At 38.5% G+C, this 25,755-nt stretch overlaps 1 protein-coding gene across 6 annotated transcripts in view; it reads right to left on the bottom strand.

Moving 5' to 3' along the window:
• Positions 1 to 25,755, bottom strand: part of myo7aa (myosin VIIAa) — a 75,162-nt gene that overhangs the window by 2,466 nt on the left and 46,941 nt on the right. For 4 of the 6 annotated variants that reach the window (XM_055012529.1, XM_055012531.1, XM_055012527.1 and 1 more), the window contains 30 exons: positions 24,415 to 24,509; positions 22,975 to 23,059; positions 22,640 to 22,858; positions 21,460 to 21,567; positions 20,379 to 20,588; positions 19,215 to 19,421; positions 18,516 to 18,692; positions 16,731 to 16,820; positions 16,526 to 16,653; positions 14,769 to 14,895; positions 14,541 to 14,654; positions 14,270 to 14,449; positions 12,975 to 13,202; positions 12,277 to 12,444; positions 10,451 to 10,568; positions 8,844 to 8,970; positions 8,209 to 8,378; positions 7,288 to 7,478; positions 6,527 to 6,651; positions 5,466 to 5,623; positions 4,939 to 5,092; positions 4,378 to 4,533; positions 3,728 to 3,833; positions 3,525 to 3,638; positions 3,121 to 3,208; positions 2,891 to 2,997; positions 2,299 to 2,484; positions 2,052 to 2,168; positions 1,289 to 1,372; positions 1,061 to 1,180 (listed from right to left, as the gene is read on the bottom strand). In XM_055012529.1, the coding sequence (XP_054868504.1) occupies positions 1,061 to 1,180; positions 1,289 to 1,372; positions 2,052 to 2,168; positions 2,299 to 2,484; positions 2,891 to 2,997; positions 3,121 to 3,208; positions 3,525 to 3,638; positions 3,728 to 3,833; positions 4,378 to 4,533; positions 4,939 to 5,092; positions 5,466 to 5,623; positions 6,527 to 6,651; positions 7,288 to 7,478; positions 8,209 to 8,378; positions 8,844 to 8,970; positions 10,451 to 10,568; positions 12,277 to 12,444; positions 12,975 to 13,202; positions 14,270 to 14,449; positions 14,541 to 14,654; positions 14,769 to 14,895; positions 16,526 to 16,653; positions 16,731 to 16,820; positions 18,516 to 18,692; positions 19,215 to 19,421; positions 20,379 to 20,588; positions 21,460 to 21,567; positions 22,640 to 22,858; positions 22,975 to 23,059; positions 24,415 to 24,509 (4,257 nt within the window). Of the gene's footprint in view, positions 1 to 1,060; positions 1,181 to 1,288; positions 1,373 to 2,051; positions 2,196 to 2,298; positions 2,485 to 2,890; positions 2,998 to 3,120; positions 3,209 to 3,524; positions 3,639 to 3,727; positions 3,834 to 4,377; positions 4,592 to 4,938; positions 5,093 to 5,465; positions 5,624 to 6,526; positions 6,652 to 7,287; positions 7,479 to 8,208; positions 8,379 to 8,843; positions 8,971 to 10,450; positions 10,569 to 12,276; positions 12,445 to 12,974; positions 13,203 to 14,269; positions 14,450 to 14,540; positions 14,655 to 14,768; positions 14,896 to 16,525; positions 16,654 to 16,730; positions 16,821 to 18,515; positions 18,693 to 19,214; positions 19,422 to 20,378; positions 20,589 to 21,459; positions 21,568 to 22,639; positions 22,859 to 22,974; positions 23,060 to 24,414; positions 24,510 to 25,755 lie in introns of those variants that run through there. The other 2 variants (XR_008602367.1, XM_055012532.1) reach the window with 2 other exon arrangements.

Here is a 25,755-nt window from a genome sequence, read left to right as displayed (position 1 = left end):
CTTCTGGGTTAAAGCTAAAATATTTGAACCCAAAGCAGCCCAGCTTTACTTCTGTCATTGCAACAGCAGTCACGTCTTACCGCCTGCTGCTCGCTGTTTCTAGACAAATATCAGTTTGATTCACCATTTAATTGCAAATCAAACTCAACACTTTCCCTGCATTTCTTTTAAATTATAAAAACAAAAAAAATCCAAGAAAAGTCTTTTACTTGAGTGATGAATATGATGTGAAAAGCTAATGAGTTCATTATTAGTCATTTTCTGTGAGTTACGCTACTGTTCAAAAGTTTAGGGTCACTTAGAAATGTCCTTATTTTTGAAAGAAAAGCAGAAGATAACATTAAATGAATGATAAATCCAGTGTAGACATTGTTAATGTGGTAAATGACTATTCTAGCTGGAAACAGCTGATTTTTAATGGAATATCTCCATAGGGGTACAGAGGAACATTTCCAGCAACCATCACTCCTGTGTTCTAATGCTACATTGTGTTAGCTAATGGTGTTGAAAGGCTCATTGATGATTAGAAAACCTTTGTGCAGTTATGTTAGCACATGAATAAAAGTGGGAGTTTTCATGGAATTATCTGGATGACCCCAAACTTTTGAACAACAGTGTAAATGGTGAGTAAAACTAAGTGCTAAGAAAGACATGACTGTTTCACTGCACTGACAGAAGTAATGCTGTGGAAATTTACATTATTCTGAATGTAGAATGTCAGCAGTAGAAGGTAGTTGGGTTTGTTTTTGGTTCTGGAAGATGTTTCACCTTCATACCAGAAGCTTCCTCAGTTCTGACTAATGGGGAGTTCCAGGTATTTATGAAAGTCCACCTGTTTAGAAGGACACCAATGACGTGTCGCTGATAATAAAGTTAAGGAAACTTACACTGGACAGAATTTATCGTGTGTGTGGTTGTAAACAATTAGTAAAGCCCTCCACTCATTACTGGTTCGTGTTGTCTGCTACATTAGATTGAAATACTCCTTCTATTGTTATCATGTAGCAGTGAGTTGTTCCTCTTTTTCCAGTTTACCAGACATTAGGTTTGTGCTTCTCACCAGCGAAGTCTCACACAGCAGTTTGCTTCCTCTGACCAGGTTGCCGATGGTGATGTGGAAGTAGGTGTTTCCGCTGCTCCAGTTGGAGATCTTGGTGAAGGGGTGAGTGGTCAAGATGTCCTGCACACAAACAGACGTTCCTAATGACACACAGCAACTACACAACAGGATCATCAGTGTAGCTTCTACAGTTGGACAGCAGTAACATGTTTTTGTAAAAACACAAACCTTGTTCTTGGGGTCGATGAGACTGACTCCATGTTTGTTGATGGCGATCAGCAGGATCTCTGGGAAGTTTGGTTCTGTGGTTTGCTAAAGACAAAAGACTTGTTGCTAAAACGTCTCAATATCCATTCATCACCCCTAGCTTATACATTTACATAATGTTACATAATTCCACTTCAGATGGTACAAATGAAGCAAGACGTCCTGTTTGTTGTTGTTTACTCAGTTGTTTGGCTCGTTTGTCTTTACTATTACATTTCCCTGCACTTCTGCCTCTTAGTTCTTCTCATCTGAGACACTAAAATATTCAGTCCAGTCCAACTCTGAAGCAGCTATTTTCTCAACAAAACTACATTCATGCAACTCTTTATTAGGTCAATGTGTGGAATCTGATTTAGCCAAATACAACAGAGCTGCTGTACTACAGCCAGAACTGAATTTCCCTCTGGAGATTCATTAAGTCTAAGTCTAATATATTCTACATTTTCAACCCTAACCCCATTACTCTATATAACACTGGAGGTGGTTTACTGGACCACTTTACATTTAAGGTGTTCCTAATATTCTGCCTCTCATGTATGTTTTTATAGGTTGGTCAAATATGAGGTCATGCAGTCCAGTACAACACCACAACCTCAGTAATAAAGCAGAATTCTCATATATTTACTTCATGCTGTTGTGTTGGACTTCGTTAGATTTCACAGGTACCTAATAAATTGGCAGGTGAGAGTAACACCCTAAAAGCTACAGGCTCAGGTGTGTTTACCTTGACCTCAAAGAAGGCGGAGCCAAAGGTCGGCCATTTGTAGATGATCTTCAGGAACATGAGTTTGGCCTCTTCTCTGGATTTGCCGGCCTGCTTGTTGAAGTAGGCGACCACAGACTAACAACACACAGCCAGGATTAAGCTCTGCTCAAATACAAAACTGGAATTAAGTCATTTATCAGTGTTTAGACAAATGATATCTGACATTTAACCTCCTTAACGTGTACAACAGTGACTTCATGTTTACCCTCTTCCAGTCATCTGGTGACATCTGGCGGATCAGGTCCTGGGGAACCAGCTCCCGAAGCATCTTGGGAATTGTGGGAAAGTGGGATTTGTCGTCCTCAAACTTGACGCGGTAGATGAGCGCAGCAAGTTGGAAAACCTCTTCTCGTGAGCACTTGTGGTAGCCACGCAGGTATTTAGGCAGCTCCTGAAAACAGGAAGACAATGTTATTGTTTACACTCAGCCTCACTTGAAGGGAAATGAAATGCAGATGATAATCACTTTGAGTATAAAATAAAAAAACAAAGTATTTTTTTCGTTTAATAGATGTAGGGTTTAGATTTGTGTCCTCTTTAGGATTTCATCAATTTCAAATCTGCTGTAAACAGAGCTGCTGAAAGTTGCACAATCTCACACAGGAAAACGACATTTAGTTTTTATATTAGAGCACCAAAGCTTATTTTAAAAAAATGGTTAAACTCAGAATATATCAGTGTATTTGTGTGTTTTTTCTGCTGTCATTTTTAATCCTGGATTTCAGGCAAATGTTGTTTACAGTAAAGTGTTCTAGTTGAAATAAATAAACAGAAAGCAGAAGTGTCATCAGGACAACCTGGTAATAGTGGAAGATGGAGTCAGCAAAGGAGTCCTTCCCTGGAACCGTGTTGGTCCACAGCTTCTTCATGAAGAACACCTGATAGGTCAGAGAGGGAACGATTCCTGCAGGGAAGGAAGGAGGAGAAATTAACTGGGATTTTTTTTTACATGGTCATTGATTAAAAGTGGCCTTTAAAACAGGTTTAATGCCAAAATCTGGACCAAAAAATGTTAAACTGTACTAACCATCTTTAGCTGGTCGAGATTTCTTGATCCAGTCGGTCAAATGTCTAACGAAGTCAAAGAAGAAATCCCCCTCCGGCACACTGATCACCTGCAGAGACAGGAAGAACAGGTTAATCAATAAAGTACCTAGAGTCCACTGTTAGATGCTGCAGTATTTCTGTGTATGAAGTGTCTAACAGTGTGGAGAATCTGCTTCATGGTTAGTCTCCAAAAGAACTGAAAAAGTCAAAGATAGTTGGTGATCAAAAAGCTAATGTCCACAACATAAACCACAAAACATCATTTTAAAAGAACATGTGGACACTGGTTTAACACCAGCAGAGAACAGAAACATCTCCTGACCTCACAGATTTCATATATTATTCTGGTTTCCAGTGTCTCAGAGACAATCATCGAATCCTGACCTTGTCTGAGATCTTGACGAAGAGGCTGAAGCCTTCAGGAGATTTGAGCAGCAGTCTGGTGGAAATGTTCTGGCAGAAATCCTTGGCCTTGGTGCTCGACTCCACCTCGAAGGCCTGCAGGTTTCAAACAAAAAACTCTTCTTCAAATAAACTATAAATTGTCGGTGACTAAGTTCACCTTTACGTCCTTCAGTTTGTCGTACCTCGTCTGTGTCGTCGGGGAAGTAGACTTTATGGAAGATCTGTGTCGTTTTGTGTTGGATGGCCCCAACTTCCACTAAATGAGGAGGGTACTTCCTGGATCCGTTACTGTTACCATGACAACAACACGGTCAGTCAGCTGATTTTACTTCCCTCACATGTAAGCATCACAGAACCACTGATGAAGTTAAAGAAGACCAATACATGTAATAGAACAAATTAACTTCAGTTATAGTGGAAAAAAATTACTTATTCTACAGTGAAGATACTAAATAAATTTTACTCATGAAAGAATCTGGAAAAATGTGTGCAACACCGATATCCTTCTAGATACACAATAACCCTGTGCAGTATCAGCAGCACTTCTGTATATTTCTGAGATTTAATGTGAACTTTGAGAAACTCTACTCCTCAAACATCAAATTAAAATAAGCAGAACATATTTTTTAGCAGAGGGGAACTTTGTTAGAATGATTTTAAGTTTATTTTAATAATGGCTCTTTACTTGTGTGGTGTTTTTTGTTGGGTTTTAAAATGTGGCATTTTTATCCTTCCCTAAAAATGTGATTCATAAAGCAGCAGGCCTCAAACAACCATGAAGTAGATGGTGACTAATCCAAGGTCCAGGTGGCTGTAAAGCTGGTGAGTTTACCGTAGAGCTCTGTGCAGACGCTGCATGCAGTCTCCAGACAGCGGATGGAGTCTCTTGGACTGCAGGAACCTCTGGATGTGTGGCAGCAGCACGTTACTGGGAGGATACAGACCAGTACACAACCACAGCAGCTCCCAGCCTTTCTCCTCACTGTACCTGCAGCAGCACAAACACCAGGTTAACGTCTTCAGAAAGGAGCTGGAGTCAGTTCAGCCTGCAGACACACATGAAGGAATGATGAATGTTCACCGAGTAGAAACAGCACATCTTCATTCTGCATTTTAGCTCCTTCTACTGAATCCACTCATTGATTTAGACAAGAAATTGATCTTTTTTTTGCTATAAATATTGGCAAAGATTTGAAAAAAAACATGAAACTAGTTATTGTGATAAGGTCATCAAAATGTAAAGAGCAAATTTTAAAAAGTTAATGATGTCTGGGTTGAAATACACCTCAACAATAGACTCTTAGAAATCTGCTGTGAGTTTAGGGGGAGTTTTGACTCCATGTGAAAAGCAAAAACCTGGATTTTTATTCAGTTCTGGCCTCAGTTTACTGACTTGACGTGGTTGTCTGTGAGCTGTTTGATGATCTGACAGTAGATCTCGTCTTTGAGAGGTTCGGCCTTCAGCGCCCCTTCAAAGATCTGATCCGTGAGCTCGTTGACCGATCGGGTCCGTTTGGACGGGTAGTCGCCCATGTACTTCATCACAGGTAGGACCACCGTCAAGGAACCACACAACATGCTGAGCTCAGTGCAACATTTAGGACGTGTGTGGAATTTAAAAAGAGATTCTCAAAACATCCTCTGAGTGGTTCAGCTGACATGTACATGTAAATTAAATATTCACATTTTGACTAGTATTAGCTGGTGACTTCATGTGATTTATGTAAACTATGGCTGCTGGTTTGAGGTGGAAATCTGACTTTATAATTACAGAATCACACATAATCACAATCACTATTACACTTCACTAGAGGTCCCCAGATCGTACTGGTTATATAGGAGTTTGACTTAACCTTTATCCTTGGAACCTTCTCTGTTAGCTGGAAAGCAGTGTTGAAGTGAAACATGATTAAAGGATATCTATGAAGGACATGCAGGCGTCCTGAGCCAGGTCTTCGTGATTCACCACCTTCTTCAGCAGCGGCTGTTTGAGCGGCTCCCTGGTGCAGCTCCACAACTTGTCTTTACCTCGATTCTTGGTGACCATCACTCTGCTCAGGGTGTGTTTGGGAGGAGGCCTGGAGGAAGCAGAAGACTCTAGTGACTCACTGACACGTCTGAACGTCCATCAAGATGTAAACCGTCATCAAAAATGACATCTAGATGTCACTGATGTCACAACAGATCAGAAAAATCTGTCTTAGACGAGGCTCACTGTTGTGGAACTTCAGCGACGTCGAGGCAGAGAAGGAGACATGGAGTATGTAAAGTTTACTAATATCAGGAGAAGTGACACCAACAGAGCAGCAGCTCCTGCCAGCATCAGTTCTGAAGATTCTCTCTGATCTTCAGGTTTATATTGTAGTTTAGAGTATTTAGATTTCAGACCAATATGGAGACAACTAGTCTGCTTAGTAACATCAGAATAGATAATATCTAACCTCCTGCCTGTTTAAAGGCCATTATGACCTTAGAAAGAGGAAAGAGTTATTTTTCCTTCACACTCACGTATAAAAACCCACAGCTGTTCAGAATACGAGACGTTTCGTTGCAGAAAATTAGAGCCGCAACTAACGCTTGTTTTCATTGTCAACAAATCTACTGATGATGTTTTTGTTTAATCTATTTGTTCTTTTGTCTGTAAAATGTCAGCAAATAGTGAAAAATGAGAGATAGAGATTCAGTTTACTGTCACAGAGGAGGAAAGAAGAAAAATATTCACATTTACGACGCTGGAATCATACAGTTTATTTTTCAATGACTCAAACTGATTAGTCAATTATGAAAATAGTGGAGAAATAATTGATTAATCATTGCAGCTCTACAGATAACTTGATGGAGTCTGGAGCTCTGATGAAGGAAGTGGTGAGAATAAACTCCATCTTGCTGGACTACAGGACTTTTTCTGAGTGTATCTGTGTTTGTATTAATGTGTGCATTCATGACCTTTACATTCATGTGTTTTATTTATTGTCATGTACCTGAAGTAGTCGTAGGAGAACTCCTCCAGCGTGTACGGCTTCGTTCTGCCGTCAGTTTCTGGCATCACGATCTGCGAAACACGAACCGACTCCTGGCGCTGGTCTGGTGTCATGGTAACCAGCGCCTGATTGATTGAGAATTTAATAGAAAAGTTGAACAAAATACATCACAATAAATCAGCCTTTAAAACAGATATATAAGTTCTTTAAAGATACAGTAACTGGGGATAATGTCTTTTCCATCAGTTGATAAACACACAGCTACAGCTTTTATTTTGTAGTTTGTAAATGTTAAGAAAACATACTTTAAAAGATTAGTTTTTCAGCTGTTATTCTGGTTCTGTTGTGTGTGAACTAAAAACCTCTGCATTCGTCAATTTGATCCTTTAACTTGTAGTATTTCCTTGGTTACTGACGGCTTTTGTTCTTTGTTGTTATTGATGTTTGTCTGTAAATATTGTAGAGAGAGAGATGATGGGAAACAATTTAAACAGTTGATCACATATTATTGGCCTTTTTCTGCTCATGAAGAGTTTGGATTAAATACCAAAGTAGTTCGGGAATTACTGACCTTTCTGGTTAAGTTTTCATTTTAAATTATTTACACTAAAATAAATCTAAAAATGAAATAGGAGCAGTCTGTTTTGAAACCAACAATAAGGAGATGTCAGCAGTCAGAGATGAGCGTCACCAAACCAAGTTCAGCTGAATTCCTGTTGGGAATCAGAAGTCTGTTAAATGTGATTTGATCTTCTCCTCACCACTATGTCCTGCTGAGGTCGGGTCATGCTGGGTAAGACGTAGACGCAGTCAGCTGGGAAATCTCCTCTCTGATTGGTTCGTTCGTTGATGCCGTGTGCCCAGCCAGAGCTGAGGACCTGCTCGCCGGTGTCCTGGTCCAACACGATCAGATCTCCCTTCAGGAAGCTCAGGAACGTCGACTCCTCGCCGGCTGCAGGAACAAACAACAAACTGAGCTCACATTTTACTGCGGTGCAGAACATTACTGTGAAGACTTTAGATGGAAATCTCTTTAACTGTGTCGCATCTTTGAGTTTCTGCTTTTTAAAAGTGTTGCTGTTTGATTTTCTCCTATTTGGCAATAAACTGAAAAATAGACATTTTTCCCACTATTTTATGATTTCTTATAGACCAAAGGAATAATTAATGAAGAAAAATATTCAGATTGACTTCAAATAAAAAAAGAAAACCTTTAGCTTTCTTATTACTCCTTAATGCCAATAAAACTGTTTAAGAAATTAAACACAACAAACAGACTGAACAATAAATCAGACACATGCTGCGTATTTTTATTCTATATGTAAAGATAATGGTAATTGTTTAATGTGACATTTTTTGCCCTGAATTCTGATCAGTGTTTAACATAGTTGTAAGTACATCTACTGAGTAACAGTGAAACCACGTCTCTGAGACGGCAGCATCAGAGACAGATTTGGCAACACAGCTTCTGTTTGGTGTAACACTAGAAGAAGAATGTGTTTAAACCCTGTTCTGTGCACACAATGTTGGAAATAAAATCCCTGAACTCGTCTCAGACTGTCACCAAAACAGCTGCTGTATTAAAATACTGACCAAAACCACAGAGAAACAGACGTTAAACTCCAAAATAAATCTCATTTCCTTTGATTTCTTGGCGAAAGCCATCATTTTTCAGGACTTACTGGGGTTGGGGTTGTCCTGCAGCGCGACCACAAACTTGGACCTTTTCCTCAGACCTTCCAGGAAGGTCACCACCAGGTCTCGGATGTCCTCGGCGTTGTTGGAGGTGAAGGTGTACTCGTCTCCTTTGATGGTGGCCAAAGTGAAGCTCTGACTCTGCAGCTTCCCTCCCCTGAACCAACAACACAGTATGTTAACTGTCAGAGCAGAATTATACAGCATTTATTAGTGTCGTCTGGAACTCTAATCACTGAAAGAAAAATAAAAGGTTTCCTGATGTGATGCAGCTGCAGGTGAGGCTTAGGAGCAGCTTGGTTTAGGTTAAATTAACGTTAACAGGTTGATAATGTGTCAGAAGGAAACTTCCACAATGTTGTTCTGATCCGTCCTGACCTTCCTCCCTGTGTGAGTTTTAATTCACGCATCGATAAAGGACTTGGAATAACAGCACGTGTTGCTACTAGAGAATCTGTTGAAATGACTAATGCTGCTGTTTTTCTTTTTAAAAAGACAAACAGAGTAGGAAAGAGCTCAGACGCAGAATAAAAGGACAGAGAACTAAACAGAAATAGAAACAAACAACTAATAACAGGAAAAAAGTAACAAACAAGAGGCTAAATCTCCCAGAATGCCTCACCTGCTGCTGGAAACTGCAGTGATTTCTGGGAAGGAGAGTTCTAAGAGGACCTGCTCCTGCTCGTCTACAAAATAAACCCCAGTCCAGTTGACGGCGACGATCAGGTCGTTTTTAGGCAAACTGGGACCTGAGAGGCACAAAAACAACAATTTAGTGGTTTAAAGGTCCCAGTTTCCTAAATACTGCAAGTATGTAACAACATCATTCCTTAGGACGGTTTCTGCAGAAGTTTAACAGCTACAAGGACAATGAAGACAGTTATTAATCAGGTGCTTTAGTAGAAGGTGCCTTCTGAGAAGTTTCACCGTCATGAAGGTATCTTTCAACAACATGCTGCTCTGTTTACTGTTTTTGTCTCAGCTTAAAATGATTTGAAATTTGTCCAAAGTAACGCATGATTGCCCAAAACCGGTCCAAACTGACTCAAGAATCATTAAAAATAATTTAAAAACTGTGTAAAATTACTTGAACCTAGTTCAAAATGACTCAAAATTGGTTCAAAATGACTTGGCTTCTCAATTTTGTAGTTACTACGGACAATCTGAGTCATTTTCAACAATTTTTGTCCAGTTTTGAGTCTCTGCACATCATCAGTAGAAAGATGTTTCTCCATGCTGAATGTATCTCCAACAAATTGCTCCTCTGTTCACTGTTTCTGAGCCGAGCTGCATTTATTTATTGATCCAACAGGCTCTCTGTGGAAACTCTGCCTGCAGTTCAGACAAACAGTCCAGTAATTATTGTCGTGTTGCTGTTGGTCACAGCTCAGTCAGTCATGGCTTCTGCAGAGTATCTTAAATAAGACGTGATTAAAATGTGATTTGTTACAATTTTAAGCTTAACTTTGGTTAACTTTCACACACAACATGTTTGAGGAACAATCACCATTTTTTGCATTTTTACAGTTTTTGGCTCTGATTTATGTTGGGATTTTTTTATTTATTTTAGAGATAACGTCTTTAAAACCCGTCGGTGTTGTGGGGTTCAGGGGATTAAACAGGCCTTTAACAAAGAGGACTAACTGGTCTAATCCTGTTTAACTTTAATCCTGTTTTTGGTGGTCAGTTTTCTTTGTTTTCCTACATTTTATTTGCTGTAAAAGTTATTAAGTTTAAAAAGGTGTCCCCTAAAGCAGCAGCTTCCAACCTATTTTTGCACCACGGACCAGCAAAACAGTTTTCTACAGACCGATCATCACACACATAACAATTAATAATCTGATGTTTTCCATTATTATTATTTTAAAAAGTGTCCTAAACTAATAAAAATTGTTTTTATTGCAAAATATGTATTTACTTTGTCTTCTGTCTCCGATTTTTCTTCTTTTCAAAGAAGGAGATGTTTGTTTTATTAATTTGGCAGATTGACGGCTTCATTTAACAGTCAGGCATGAAAACATGAGTCCAGTGCAGATGGGAGTGACAGGAAGACGCGCTAGTCACTTTTCAAAATAAAACCACGAGCAAACTACGCTGGAAATAAAACGTTTTTATTCTTTCTGTGCGGCTCAGTAACGGTCCGCGGTCCAGTGGTTGGGCACCGCTGCCCTAAAGAACTCAGGATGATTGAAGGTTTATTACGTCAGTTCAGGCCTAAAAGCTTCTCACCTGAGAACTTGAAGGCTTCGTAGAAACGAGAGAAGAGCAGAGGCCACTTGTGTCGAGCGAAGTCCACAACTTCCTCCTTGACCTTCTGAACGTCGAACCTCTTCTGGGTGTAGATGCCCTGAACAGACCCACAGACGTCGGTACATGAGGGGTTAGAAGCAGTGGTCTGACCCACGAAAAGATACAAGCTGAGTTTAGATCATTTCTGTCATGTTTTAAGGTCTAGATTTTAGTGGCAGAACGGTCAAACCCACAAACCAAACTCAGAGTTACAGTGGAATGTTAAATCATTCTGGAAAACACAAAACTTTCAACCCATTTTTCTCAAAAAACTACAGAATGTAGAATGAAAGAAATATAAGAGGTATTGGTGGCAGACGGTGAAACATGCAGTCAGTGTGTTTGCAATTATTTCCTTTTTATGTATTACTTCCTTTATAATTCGATTCAATTTATTTATATAGCTCCAATTACAGGTCAGATCGTCTCAAGATGCTTTTTAAACCCATATGAACCCCAGATCAACCCTAAGGATCAGATCATAAAATATGGATATTATTTCTAAAGATATTTGTGAAATTTTAGACCTTTAGAGATAAGATTTTTTTTTAGAAACTGCCCATTGAAATGTGAAAAACCTGAAGCCATCATGAACAGTTCCATCTTTGAGAGCACATTAACAAAAAACAGAATTCATCTGCAGATTCTGAATCGGTGGCATGATGACAGGTGGCTGTGAGACTTTCAGGTTTTTGTCTTTAATAGTTCCTCAGATGCTGTTGTTCAAATGGACTCGGATTTCAATGTGAGAAAAACCTGCCGGCAGTGTGTCGACGGGTGATTTTTAGCTGATCTATGCAGACAAATTCTCACATTTATCTTTATAAACATCCATTTTGTGTCATAATGGAGGTTTTGGACAGATCTGAGGCGATGGAGCAGAAGCAGTTTTATTTAATAAGCTCAACCAAAGTGCTGCTGATGTTTACTGCAGTTTGATGTGTTTACAGCTAAGTCTTGCCATCTAGACCTAAACACTAAAGACCCGGCCCATCCATGTCCTCCGTACTGGACATGTGTTGTTGATCTAAATGTTTTGACTCATTTGAGCTGCCCTCCTATATCCTGAGGTACTCAGTAGAGGACATCCAATAATTCCAATAATGTCTCATGTGATTGGGAGGGATGAGGGGATTTTTGTTTTCATGCTGAGAAAAAATGGAGGCTGCAACAAAATGCAGGCCTCCTGACTGCTGAGAGTTTGATTTATGTTCAGTTTAATGTAGTTTCTTAAAGTTTCGCTAGAAAATGGATTGACATTCTTCTTTTCTAGTCAGCCTATTTTGATTTCAAAGCATCGCTGTTTTGTTTTTGTTTATTTTTTTTCATCAAAATTCTATAATTGTGGGTTGTTGTTTTAGCTCCAAAAAGGCAGAAAATGACAAAAAAGTTAAACTGAAAGATACTTTTTCCCCACAGTTCTCAGGAGGATATAAACCAAACTACTGGATGGTTTAAAATTACAACCTGATGAAGACTTCAGAGTAAAAGTCATCCATCAGGTGGTTAAAATGCACCATTAATGTGTGAACAAAATTCACATCCAACAGCTGCTGAGACGTTTCACTGAAAACGTAAAATGTCAAACTGCTGGAGGCACTAAAACACCAGATAGAAGATCATCAACGTCTGCAGGATTCATTCTTTGAGGAACATGAATCTGAAGACGATCCATCCAATCACCTTCCAGTTATTCTGTTACAGTCACACCTAAAACTTAACGTCCTCCTCTGATGTCTGGCAGACTGTGTCCCAGAGACGAGCACCTTTTTGTGGGCAGCCATGATGAAATGAGCCCACTTCTCCACCGTCCTGGAGGTGCTGATCTCCCTGTCAGGGATGTAGGAGGGGATGAGGCTCAGCAGACGCTCCAGAAGGATCTCTGAACCGTAATCTACGTAGTACTGCTGGGAGGCCAGTTCAGCCAGATCATCCTGAGACACAGACAGAGTCCTGGAAGTTAGTTTATCATACTACAGTCACAGCTCAATATGAACTCGTCTTGTCCGTCTTTTCTAACTCAAAGTTGATTGAACCAACTTGTGCGTGTTTTCGTTAAGTTTTAAACATTAATTCTAAGTCTAATGACTCTTTGTCCAATGTGCAAGACGCCTTTATTTTAATAAATTATCCAAAGAGAAACTAAACTAGACCTTATAGTTTTATATACAGACAGAAAAAGCAGATCTTCTACTCTACAGCTGAGATTCTGACTAGTACTTATAGAAATAATCCAACATTTTGGGAAACACACTTTTTGTGTTTGTTCTCTTGTTGAGAAAGAGATTAGAAGATTGATGGGTGCAAAAACGATGAATCTTCAGATGTTTCCAGTGTTACGCTGAGCTAAACTAACCAGCTGTTGGTTCCAGATGTGAACAAACATGAGAGTAATAAGAAACCGTGTGTTTCCCCACATGTTAAACTATTCCTTTACAGTGAAGAACTCAGAGAGATGAGTTACCCTGTCACAGCGATATTCTCCAAATTTCACTCCCCTGACGGTCTGCTGGTAGATGAGGTTGGTGGCGACCTGGTCGTCGGTGGGGTTGTGCCAAGGAGTGAAGATCTCCTTCCTGAAGAACAGCCTCCAGGGGGCGTTCCTCTCCTGGGCGCCCTGCTCCTTGGCGTACTGTTCGCACTGCGACACGGCGTCCATCACGTGGTCGTTACCACTGCCTAAAGACGAAACCTGCAGCAGGAGATCACATTATTCTCTCCTTCCTCACTAAATCAATACAAATTAAATAAACTCTCAGATGCTAACAAAGCTCAAAGCAGAGCAGGTTACTACAGCGCCCCCAGTGGCCTTCAGTGGAATGAATCAGTAAAATGAGCAGAGCTCAGACATTCAGAGCCACTGGTCACTTTTTCAAATAAAAAACATTCAGTCAACAATAAACTCATAATACAAACCTTTCAGTATGTATACGACAGAGTAAACTCACTGAACAAGAGGTTTGCTCAAGAATTTATTTTATAGACAGAACTGCAGTTTGCCCATGACTTCATCTATTTTCAAACAGTATAGAGTCTCTGAATTTTTATTTTTAGTGGACTTGTTTATGTTTAACGTTATTAAAATTAAGAACCACTGCAATTAATAAAACCTTCAGGTTGAGAAAACAGAGGCACTTTTCAGTCAAATAAAGGTCACAACCTGCAGCTACAACCTGAAAATGGAACAAAACAGAGCTTAATTGAATACACATGAAAATAAGTCTGCATTATATACAACAGCAGAGGATAGAAGAATGACAGATGTGGTGAAATAATGACCTACTAACTGGCACAAATAACTTTCTGATAGCTACTTGCTTCAACACTACAGAGGATACGTCTTTTTCTTCACTATATTTATGGTCCCTCACAAGTTTTTTACACCAAGCATTAACAAGCACAGAGAAATAAATGTAAAAAGTAGATCAGCACAATAAAGATCAAACTTTGGATCACATCACAATGAGAAAAACACATTTCTGACTGTAAAAGGTCCGTTTCTTCCATCTCTTCTCTGTGGGATTTGAACTGCATTTGTTATGTTTGTACTTCCTTCTGAAATTTCAATAATATTTATTAGTGAAACATCTTTCCTGATACATGTGTGTGTCTGATCTAATATTGCACAACTGTGTGTTAAAATATTTACAGATTTTTTTTTTAAATTCTGAATTTGTTTTGAGTCCATGAATCCTGATTGTAGTTTTATAAGTGTGTTAAAGTTTTAAACATAGATTTCCGTGTGTTTTTTGCTCCCACCTTGTCGAACAGAGCGATGTACAGTGAGAATCCGAAGCGATCTCGGAGGTTGATTTTGTCTGACAGGGCGTTGGAGAGCTCCTTAGCCGTGGTGGCCGAGTCCGTCAGCAGGGTTTTGGTCGTTCCGTCCATGAACGTCACCGGCAGCATGATGGGCTTCTTCGACTTGGTGGCCTGCAGGTAGAATTCACAACTTTAGTCCCCTTGGTTTCCAGCTAGAAGCCTGTTGCTTAAAGCTACATGATTAATGAGTGTGTGTTTGCACCTGCAGCTCCAGCCATGACGGAGGTTGTGTTCTCGTCCCGTTGGCAAATGTTCGTCTCAGCCTTTCTTCACAGTACGGAGCGTAACCTGGAGGTCCGCTGCTGATGAAGTTCCTCAGGTACTACAAGGAACAAAAAACAATGTAGCTCCATGCGTTCCAATAAACAAACATATTTGATGCCTACTGTGGGATCGGTACAAAGCTAAATATCTTTTGTTCTCATAGAGTCCAGACCTTCACGAATTTGTCTGACGGGGCGAAGCAGCCGACACACAGCGAGATGAGGATCCAGCCGCGAGCGTGAGAACTTTTAGACGGGTTCTGACTCAGCTGCTTACAGATCTGACAGTAGATCTCATCTCTGGAAACACAAACAAACACGAAAAGGTCAGAAATATCAACAAGAAAGTAACAGAAAACTGCAGTATTTATCTTTCCATCGTGGTCCTGGAGCGACAGAATTCCTGGATTCCTGTAGTTCAACAGTAAATGGTGGAAAATCAATCATTTAGATTAATCCACTTGTCAGTAAAATAGATGAATCAATAGAAAAACAGTCGTTCTTTAAACACACAGTTACAGCAGAACGTCCACAGATCAATTAATATCAAAGATCTACTGTTTCAGATGAGACTAGGAATGACAGTAGCTCTTCAAAAAAAATTCAACAATTATTCTAAATATCTATAATATCTATTTACATAATTAAATGACGATTCTTTAAAGTACAGAACATTTGAGGAAATATTCATAAACCATAATTTGTCAAAAATAACAAAAACTCAGAGTTTACTGTCACATAAGATAAAGAAAAGTTTCTCATTTGAACTGGAGAATATTTGAATATTTTACTTAGAACCAAAAAATATCAAAACAAATTTCTGTCAACCGAATAATTAAAAATGAAATAAAATCGTTACTCTCTTCTTATGCTTCTAGGATTGAATTGTTTTATCACCATCTGACTATAACTATAATGTGATGTTGTTTATGCTACTAATCTCTCTTTGTGTGGGAATGAAAACTAAATCAACAAATAAACAACAGTGAATATAAATATATTTACAGAGTCTACAGGTTTGTTTCACTAATAAACCTCCAAACTTCCACAGCAGCAACGTGACATTTAGAAATACACGATGCAAACCCTGAACTCCTAAATACCAAAGCAGGAGCCTGAAAACACCTTGTTCTGTTTTACATGAGAGATCCAGTAAATATTTCTCCACTGGAACTAAAGAATGAGACGTTTATCACTGCGACCTGGCAGTAAAATGTCAGAGTGAACTTTAAAAGCAGCTTTTAGCAGATTAATCACATTTTCTCCTGCCTCTGCCCTGTGAATCAAACTTTAATAGAAATCCTGACATTTTCTAAATGATATTCTTTATTCTGTTATGTAACTGACATTTAAAAGTTTACTTTATTTGTATGACATTAACACCTAACAAGCAGCATCCAAATATATAAACAGCGATGAATTTATAGGAAATCTGACAAAATAAAACAAAACAGACACGATCAGATTTCCCTTCAACTTAAAGCAATTCTAAATCCAAAGAAAAACAAAGAGATTTTTGTTTTTAAATCCACATATCAGTGCAACAACTAAGGATTCGTGCATGTATATTTCACATTTAGTATCTTAATAAACACTGAATTGTATTTTAATCTTCTTTATGAACACATTTCAATACATAGAAATGTGAAAATAATTCTTCTTTGTGTTTTTTCTTTGCAAATTCATAAGATTTCTTGTTTTATATTAACAGGAAAGCAGTAACTTTTTGTTTCATACGTGCACTACTGTTTGGGGTCACTTAGAAATGTCCTTATTTTTGAAAGGAAAAGAGTTTTTTTTCCAATGAAGATGACATTAAATAAATGATAAATCCAGACTAGACATTGTTCATGTGGTAAATGACTATTTTATCTTTGACTATTTTGTCTGTAAAGCTCCATCATGACTGTTTGTTTGTTTGTTTGTTGACCTCAGTGCTGGTCTCAGGATGCCGTTGCCGATGATGAAGTGAAGTTTCTCCAGGTTGGACGTCGGCCGGTCCTCCAGCATGCTGTTGCCGTGGAGACCGTACTCGCCATCGTTGAGGCGCTTGGTGACCTGAAACGCATCAAAATACAACTTTGTAAGTTGTGCAGAAACACGGTGGGTCCTTCTAACCTCCAACCTTCTCTCACCTCCTCAGTGATCTTGGATTTCTTCTTCAGCGTGAGCGACACCAGCTTGTGTCGGACGCTGTTCTTCTTGTGGCTGTCAGAGTGAGGCGTCTGAGGCAGAACGAGACAAAAAATGACTCACTGAGAACTCTGCTGTGCCATTTTATCACGACTATTAACCCTCCTGTCGTCCTCATTTACAGGCACCAGAAAATATTGTTTCATTGTCTGAAAAAAATCCAAAAAATCTGCAAAAAAATCACCCAAAGTTCTGAAAATTTGCAAAACCTTCAGGAAAAAAAAACTCCAATAATTCCTTAAAAGTTTCCCTTAAAAGTTTTATTTTTAAAAAAAAAAAAAATCCCCCAAATTTGGCAAGAAATTCTTGTAAATATTTTTTAAAAAATGAGTAAAAATCTTCCAAAAAATCCTAAAAATATCTAAAGTGATTCCATATATATCAGTAAAACTTCTAATATTTTCTTTAAGAACATTCACATAAAAATCTACCAAAATCCAGCGAATTTCGCTGGATTTTGGTTGATTTTTATGTGAATGTTCTTAAGAAACATTTTTAACATTTCTTTTTTTTCCACCAAAAAATGTTGAAAATGTGGACATCAAATATGTATTTTTTCCACATTTTCCAACTTTAAAACGGGTCAATTTTGAGCCGCAGGACGACACGAGGGTTAAACAGGTCAAATATAATTCACTAGTCACTGCAGAAACACCTTCAGTCATATCTGGTTTGACCACAACCATCTACACCTTAACAGCATTAAGATGAAGGAGACGGTCGTGGATTTCAGAGCAGCTTCAGTTATCATCTAAGATGCTGATGCTAGACAATAAAGCTGGACTGAACCACCCACATAGACGATATTTATTTGATTTTTCTATTTATATCTAGTTATATTGAGATTTTACATATGCAAGTTGGGTTTTTGCATACTGGATATAGACAAGTCATTTTGTTTATATTGTACATTATAGATTTTTTACTGCACATATTCTATACTGTTTATTTTTCACATTATTTAGTGCAAATATTGTTATTATCTCACTCTAAGTTTTCAGTACATTTTAGTGCTTCTGTAAAAACAGCAATTGTGCCTGAAATGTTTTAATCTCAGCGTTAGATGCAGGGATTTTTGACTGTGACTGTAGCATCCATCTTTCTAAATTCTGGAAAGAATATTATCTAAATTAATTAGGACAGCCTCGTGTTATGTTAACAGTTTGTCACATCAACATCACCGACATGTTTGTCTTCACATACCTGCAGTCTGTCTATGAATCATGGTTTCTGGAAAGGGTTTTTGATTAACATCTCTACTGAACTTGGGTGGACTTATCAACAAAAATGTTGAGTAAGAATGACAGATATTTATTTAGATTATAAATCATGGCTGTAAGAGGAAATATACATAAAAGGAGCCAAATTAAATAGTTTCATTATATATGAGACTTCAAATGCTACAACAGAGGAAACTGATTTCTACTGATCTACTGGAATCATCTGAAATGTTTCTTGTTTTTTACTTCTGTAATGTAAATGATATGTTTTATGGGTTTTCATTATATTAGTCTTAATTTTAACAGAAGGTTTCAAATGATTAAATTTATTTGAAGTTGAGAAAAAAAGATAGAGTTAAAATGATTGAGTGATGCTAGAAGAAAGGAGCTGATCCTCTGTGGATCAAAGTGGATTGTGTCTCATCACAGATGAGAACAGATCAATAAATCACTGATGGCATCACATTACGGAGCAGATATAAACGCTATAAATGATAAACTCCTCACCTCTCCTTCCCCCTGCAGCGCCTGCAGCTCTCTCTTGTAGGTTTTCTTCCCCAGAGTCTCGTAGATTTTGGTCATGACGGGGATCTTCTCGCTGCCGTCGCTGATGGCCGTGTGGTATTTGGGCTCCGGTAGATCTCCCATGAACCTCAGCACAGTGATCCACACGGCCAGAGCAGCCTGAGGGAACATTTGTTCATTTATCAGGAGAAATGTTGGTGCTCTCATCAGTAAACACATCGCTGCTAATGTTCCAGATGTTGCTCTGGAAACATCAGGAACCCTGAGCCATTTAGTCTGTCTGTCTTTAGGAACACCTTCAATAAAACTGGAACTTTCAGGGCTCTAAAATGCAGCTGTGTGTAAAGTTAAACTTGATTAGTCTGAAGGATTCAGCTGGACTCGATGTGGGACGATAAAATCAAAGCCACTCTATAATAATGCAGTATGAAAACTTAATTTAATAAAAGACTTTTGGAATACAACAGAAACAGCCCACTGTACAGTCCTTCAGAGCTGCAAGGTTGTCAACAATTAAATAAATCATCAACTACTCTGATAATCTATGAGTTTGAGTAATAAAAAATAAAGAAAACTCTAAACTGTCTGATTGAATCTGCTAAAATCTGAATATTCTCTGGTTTCTTTCTTCCTCATGAAGCTGGTTCATGAAGCCGGCTCCAGAGCTCAGAGTCGACCTACCAGCTGATCTCCCTCGTCGTCGTGGAACAGCAGCGGCTGTTTGAGCGGTCGGCGGACGTAGGTGTGTGTTGTGGTTCCCTGGAAGTAGGTGGCAGCGAACTTGGCGAACTTGTACTCCGATAAATCCTCCTCGTCGTCGTCCTCAGGCAAAGGAAGAGCTTCGTCCAGATCCTCCTCCTGCAGCTCATGATGAGTTCGCTCCAGGTCCTGCAGAGGAGGAAGAACTTCAGTCTCTGCTGGCACTAAAAAAAAAACTCCACACTGGAGAGTTTTTAATGTTTTAAATCCTCCAAGTGATGAGATAAAGCTTTAAACTCCTCTGGCTTAAAGATGTCAGTCAGTTCTATCTAATCTATCAGTCAGGTTTTGGTTTTAAGTTACACAAAGTGTTTCACTAAACAAAAATAATAAAAACACCCTCTAAATCCATCCCCAAATATTATGTTATAACAGAAGGACTCAATAAAACAAATACTTAGGAAACGCTGTCAGAGATAAATGCAACAAGGATCAGTTACAATTTAGAAGAGCAAAACAGGACAATGATTAATAGTGAAGTGATAACAGACAGATAATGTAGACTAAAATGTATTTAAAAAATAAAAAAATAAAATCCTTTCTTAAATCAGAAGTTCTGAGGGTTCAGAGGATAAAAGCAAATCCAATAAATAGATAAGACCAAGAGCATGAAGTGTTTTATAAACCAATAAAAGGATCTTAAAATTAATTTAAAACATTTAGCCATTTAGAGGCTTTAAAATAGGTGTAATGTGTTTTTTATGTATTTAATATTAGAATAATATCATGAACCTGTTAGTAAAATAAAGTTTCTAAATCCATTTGATGCTCTGAAACTACTCACACATTAATTTATTCACAACATTAAACAAGAGACATTTGATTTCCCTCTTAGTCACACAGTTTCCTTTTCTTATTTTCAGATGTCTGTTAATACGCAGTAAAACAAACAAACTGGATTCACTCATTTCACAGTTTTTAATCCTATTTTATGGCCAATCAAAAGCATGTAGCTACTTATAACTAAAGAGCTTTTAATTTGAAGTGTTGTTTTGGATTATCTACATGTAAAAAACTGTACAGATGATATCATTTAGTGTGTTTTTCTTCTCTGAACATTTCATGTAACTTGATCAGGTTTCTCACCTCAAAGCCAGCGGGTGCTTGTCCCTCCTGACCAGGGAAGGAGCTGGTTGTTCCCAGGAAGCCGAACATTTTATCCACCATGTCGGAGTCGTTGACGGGCTCCAGCCGAGCCTTTTCCATCTGCTCAACCATCTCCTTCTTCCTCCGAGCCTCCTCCTTCTCCTTCTTCTCCCGCTCAGCGTCCTCCTTGGCCAGCTGGGCCAGACGCTCCTGCAAAACAGGAAGTTAATGTCATTAACTACATTCTGCTCGTGTTTTAACTTTAATAAGAGCAGAATAGTGTTTGTTCCAGAGCAAATGGAGTTAAATCTTTCACAAAGTTCAAATATGAGCTGCTACATGTTTCTTAACAAATCTGACTTAAACTTCATGTAAACAAGAAAAACTGTTTCTATAATCTGGATTGTGCATAAAAGAGCTAAATTTCTCAGGTTTCTGCACCAAGTTCATACATAACCAGCTGTATGTTCACGTGTTCTTTAAAAACTGATTACACATTTAGATGCACTAGAATAACTTGTTTACTGTGAATCTGAAAATAGTCCCCTGATATCAATGAAAGCCTGACAGATAAGAATTTAAAACAACATATCAAATAGGATTTAGAAATCATATACTTCTTTTTTCTTTACTTATTTAATTGCCCGACGACCTGCTGTTTGAATGACAACATTTCAGGAAGAGTTAAAGATAAAAGTCCCCCACAATCACACATTATTTCACCCTCTTCTCCAATAATTGTGGGTTCTGCATCAATGACATAACAAGAAAAAACTGCGGAAAAATTCAGGCTTTTATCTTCAATAGTTCCTGAGATTTTGTTGTTCAAACAGCCTCAAATTTGAATGTGAAAAAAACCTGCTCAAAGTGGGTCGACAGGTTATAAGAAAAATTTAAAAGTCACAAAACATTTGACATATTAAAGGTAAAATTTCATAGGCACCATTTTAAATACCCAGAGTTTATGATTAAAAGAAAATTAGAATCCAATTAAACTCCGTTGAGCAGAAGGAACCTGTTGATCTGAGATGAAAGAACCCATAGAAGAGGTTTTAAGTGTTTAAATGTGAGAATATCTCACCTGATGTTTACGTTCAGCCTCAGCCTTCGCTCTCTTCGCTGACATCTGGTTCCTCAGTTTGGCTTCTTCAGCCAAACGCATTTTCTCAGCCTCCAGCCTCCGATGGTACTGAAGGGACGGAAGAAGAACCAACTGTTACCAAAACATCCCACAGCTCAGGATAATATATCAGATTAAAATCAGAATTAATGAGCAGAGTCAAATAAACAGCATGTTGAGAGTCTGAACAGGGACTGTGGTAGAATATAGAAAGTACCAGTACTGTATTTAAGTATGAATTTAATATACTTTGAGTCTTTTCCTTTCATTTTTACTTCTACTTTACATCTCAGAGGTAGTTAAAGATAAAATAATTCAAAATGAGTCTCGCATGAAGCAACTCTAATAGTAAAATCCTACTTTTACATTAAATAAATGAGTAATAATAACATAATGATCTAATATATAACAGTATAGTAGCATAGCAGTCACAGAGGACATTTTTTGGATAGATTTTTTTTTTACATTTTATACTTTAAGTACATTTTTATTATTGACTTTTAGTTAAATAACATTTCCAGATGTTTCATGCCTCTACAGCCAAAAGGGCCAGAATATAATGATACAGAAAAATAGTAATAACATTAAGCTGAAGGAATTAAGTAACTACTAGAATAAAGAAACTGAAAACTGAAAATTGAAAACTAAGTAGACAATGAAAAATGCAAAGTACATTTAAGTAAAGAAAATAAGCAAACAATTACTGAAGTTGCAGAAATAAGACATTAAAGAGGAAATTTACATTTTTAAAGCAAAAATTATTATTGTCATTAAGTCCTGCACTGAAATCTTGTTTAAAGTAAAAATATCTGTTTTGCAGAGTAAATGTATACTATAATGAGATTACAATGCTGAAGTGTAACTATGTAAAAGAAACATTTCAATGTTTTGGCTGAGCTCATTTCTACAACTTTATAACGTTAAACTGTGCAGTCTGTCACAGTGTAGTTTGATTTCACAAACCGACAATTAAAACTACATCTTCATCTCCTTGGTAAATAAATAACAAATACAGTGTTTTAAAAAAGACAATATTAGCCACTGACCAGTTGTGGGAAAGAAGGAGAATTCAGCCTTTCAGCATTACTGCTGTTGTTGGGTAGAAGCACGTTGTTCTGCTTGTGTTTGTGAGCATACGAACCTCTCCTTTGAGCCTCTTGTAGAGCCGGCGTGCGATCATTCCTCTGGTGTAGGCCTGGATGGTGATGACGGCCCACAGTCGGTGTCTGAACGCCCGGCGGACCAGGAAGCCTCGACAGCGACCCTGGAAGCCTGTGATTCGCTGACGGGCGACATGATACGACGCACACAACTTCCTGGAACGAACCAGAGCCTGAAGACGAGAGAAGCCGGCTCGCATCTGGAGGGACGAGAGGCAGGAGGAGAAGAAGAAGAAGAAGAAGAGTTACTGTTAAAGGCTTGAAGTTTGAACATCTGTTTTTATCTAAATACGCCTGTAAAAGTGATGCTGCTCACGGCTCCATAGTTCTTCCTGCACTGGTATCCTCTCCACGTCTTCTGGATCAACACAGCCGACTTCCTCATCTTCAGGAAGTTGGATCTGAAAGAACGAAGTTTAGAGAAGTCTGAAATTACTCAGTTTTACCAAAACTTCACATTTTGTCAGAGAAAAAAACTCGGACAGCCGACATGTTCAGCTGCCGTCAGATTCATGAACAGGAATTTTTGAGATTTCTTAAAATCTGGTCAACAGGTTGAGGTAGAGTTCATCCTGTCGCACACTCTAATATTTTGTTGGACTGTCTTTAGCTTTGAGTACAGCACTCATTCACTGTAGCATCATTTCATTAAGCTTCTGCAAAGGAACAGCATTTATTTCTGTCCAGAGTTGGATTCATTTTCTACCAAGATCTTATAATGATGATGCGAGAGTCGGACAAAGTCTTCTCTAGAACATCCCAAAGACCCTCAGTGGGACTGAGGTCTGGACTCTGTGGAGGTTAATCCACCTCATGCTCCCTGATCCACTCATTCTCAATGTGAGCCCATGAATCCTGGCATCATCACCTTGGAACATGTTCATGCAATCAGGGAAGATAAACTCCATTGATGGAAAGACCTTGTCCTTCAGTATATTCAGGTAGTCAGCTGACCTCATTCTTTGGGAACATAACGTTGGTGAACCTGACCAACCCCAGATCATAACTCTAACCTCCACAGGCTGGTAGGCTCTAGACATGATGAGGGCATCACTTCATCTGCCTGTCTTCTTACCCTGATGCCCCCATCACTCTGGAACAGGGTAAATCTGAACTCATCAGACCACATGACCTTCTTCCATTGCTCCAGAGTCCAATCTTTACGCTACCTAGCAAACTGAAGCCTTTTTTCTGTTTAGCCTCACTGATCAGTGGTTTTCTTAGAGCTACAGCTGTTTAGTCCCAATCCTTTGAGTTCCTTTCCCATTGTGACGTGGAAATACTCTTACTTTCACTATTAAACAGCCATGAGTTCAACTGTTGATTTCTTATGATATGATTTCACCAAACGTTTAAGATCACAATCATCTAAGAGTTTGTTCCTCGTAGATGATGGTTCTCCACTATCCTTTACGTTTTAATAATGCGATGGACGGTTCTTAACCTGATATTAGTAGTTTCAGAAATGTCTTTAGTTGTTTTCTTTGGTTGATCAGGCCAATAATTTGACTCTTCTGAGACAGATTAACATCCTTTCCATGACCACAGGATGTGCCTTCCAACATTTAAGAAATGAGAAGCTCCTCACTGCATCAGCTAGGGTTCAATAAGTTGTTGTCATCACTGCAGTAATTATCCAATGGAAGGATCTTAACTATGTGCTTAGTTTAATCTAGGTGGTAACTTGTTTTTTGGACAGGCAGTGTAGTTTCATCATGACAGACAAGGACTGAAATGAGTGTTTTTTAGCTCCTACCTGTCTTTGAAACCTCGAACCACCTTCTGGATGAGGATGACCTTGTCTGTGATGGCTTTGTCCCTCTCGATCTCCAGCAGCATGTCATGGTGATCCTGGACAGAAGGAAGGAAAACTAATGAACAACCAACACCATGCAGAACGGATTTTAACTGCAGCTCTGGTTCAGATTCCAGCCACAACAGCAGCTTAACTTAACGTAGCGCTGGTTTGAGCTAAATGCTAACAGGGTCACATCATCATGTAGATCTGCTGCAGAAAGAAGGTTTGTTAAGGCAACATCTCCCACATAAACAACAAGAAAACAAAGTCCCAACAAACCACTGCCATGTATGCAGCAAGATATCTTTTGCACATAATTAAATAAAGGTTTAGATAAATGTAATATAAAGTAAAAATGCAAAATCCAACAAAAACAGCTTACAACAAATTAGCTCAAATAAAATAATAATTTAACTGAAAGAAAAATATATCTGTCCTAGTATAAAGTTTTAAATTTTAATACTAAATCAGATAAAACTGAAATAAATGATGAAAAATATAATAACATAAACATTACACTGGACTGTGTTGGATAATAAACCCACAGATGTCAACAATTAATACACTAAAGCAAGACTGTTTAAGGAAAATACTTGATGCGTTCCCTCTTCTCCAATCATTCTGAACACATTTTATTCAGAGCTACACAAGTCAACCTGCTGGTGGCGCTACAGGAAACATCAGTGTGTTTTAATCTCTGGAAATAAACCCTGAACTGCTGATCTGACCAACAGAAGCTGCAGTTTCAGCTAAAAATGTGAATATCTGCTTTCCCAAAACATCTAAAGAGAACTTGTGAAGTCCAGAAACAGCAAATTAAAAGTTCTTCAGCAGCATTTTTCCTCCTCCAGGCTTTAATCTGACAGCTTTCCACTAACATGACACACAAATGAAGAGAAAAACCTAAAACTTGTTGTTTTTCCTGCAGCGATCCGTCCGTCTGCGTCCTGTGGAGGAAGTGTGGTCGCTGCTCTGATTCACCTCCTGAACTTTCTGCTTCCTGCTGAGCTTCCTGATCGACCGACCGGTGAAGAACCACAGAGACTGAATGCAGAGGAGTCAACAGAACTGGGAGAAAACCCATTTCACTGATGAACGTAAAGCAGAAAGCATCACATCTCAAACTAATATGAACGTTAAGGATTCATCCGGTTTCTGGAACAATCTCCAAACAAACTGTTCTCAAGAAAAAAGAATCTGAGCAACACCTTCCTCTAAAATCAGCCTCTATAACCTGCAGCATCATTAATCCTCAGATTAGAGCAGCAGAATGATTCACTTTACATATTGTTCTTGCAG

This window comes from Amphiprion ocellaris, chromosome 7, assembly GCF_022539595.1.
Source record: "Amphiprion ocellaris isolate individual 3 ecotype Okinawa chromosome 7, ASM2253959v1, whole genome shotgun sequence".
Taxonomy (NCBI): Eukaryota; Metazoa; Chordata; class Actinopteri; family Pomacentridae; genus Amphiprion; species Amphiprion ocellaris.
This window is presented reverse-complemented; position numbering and strand designations above follow the sequence as displayed.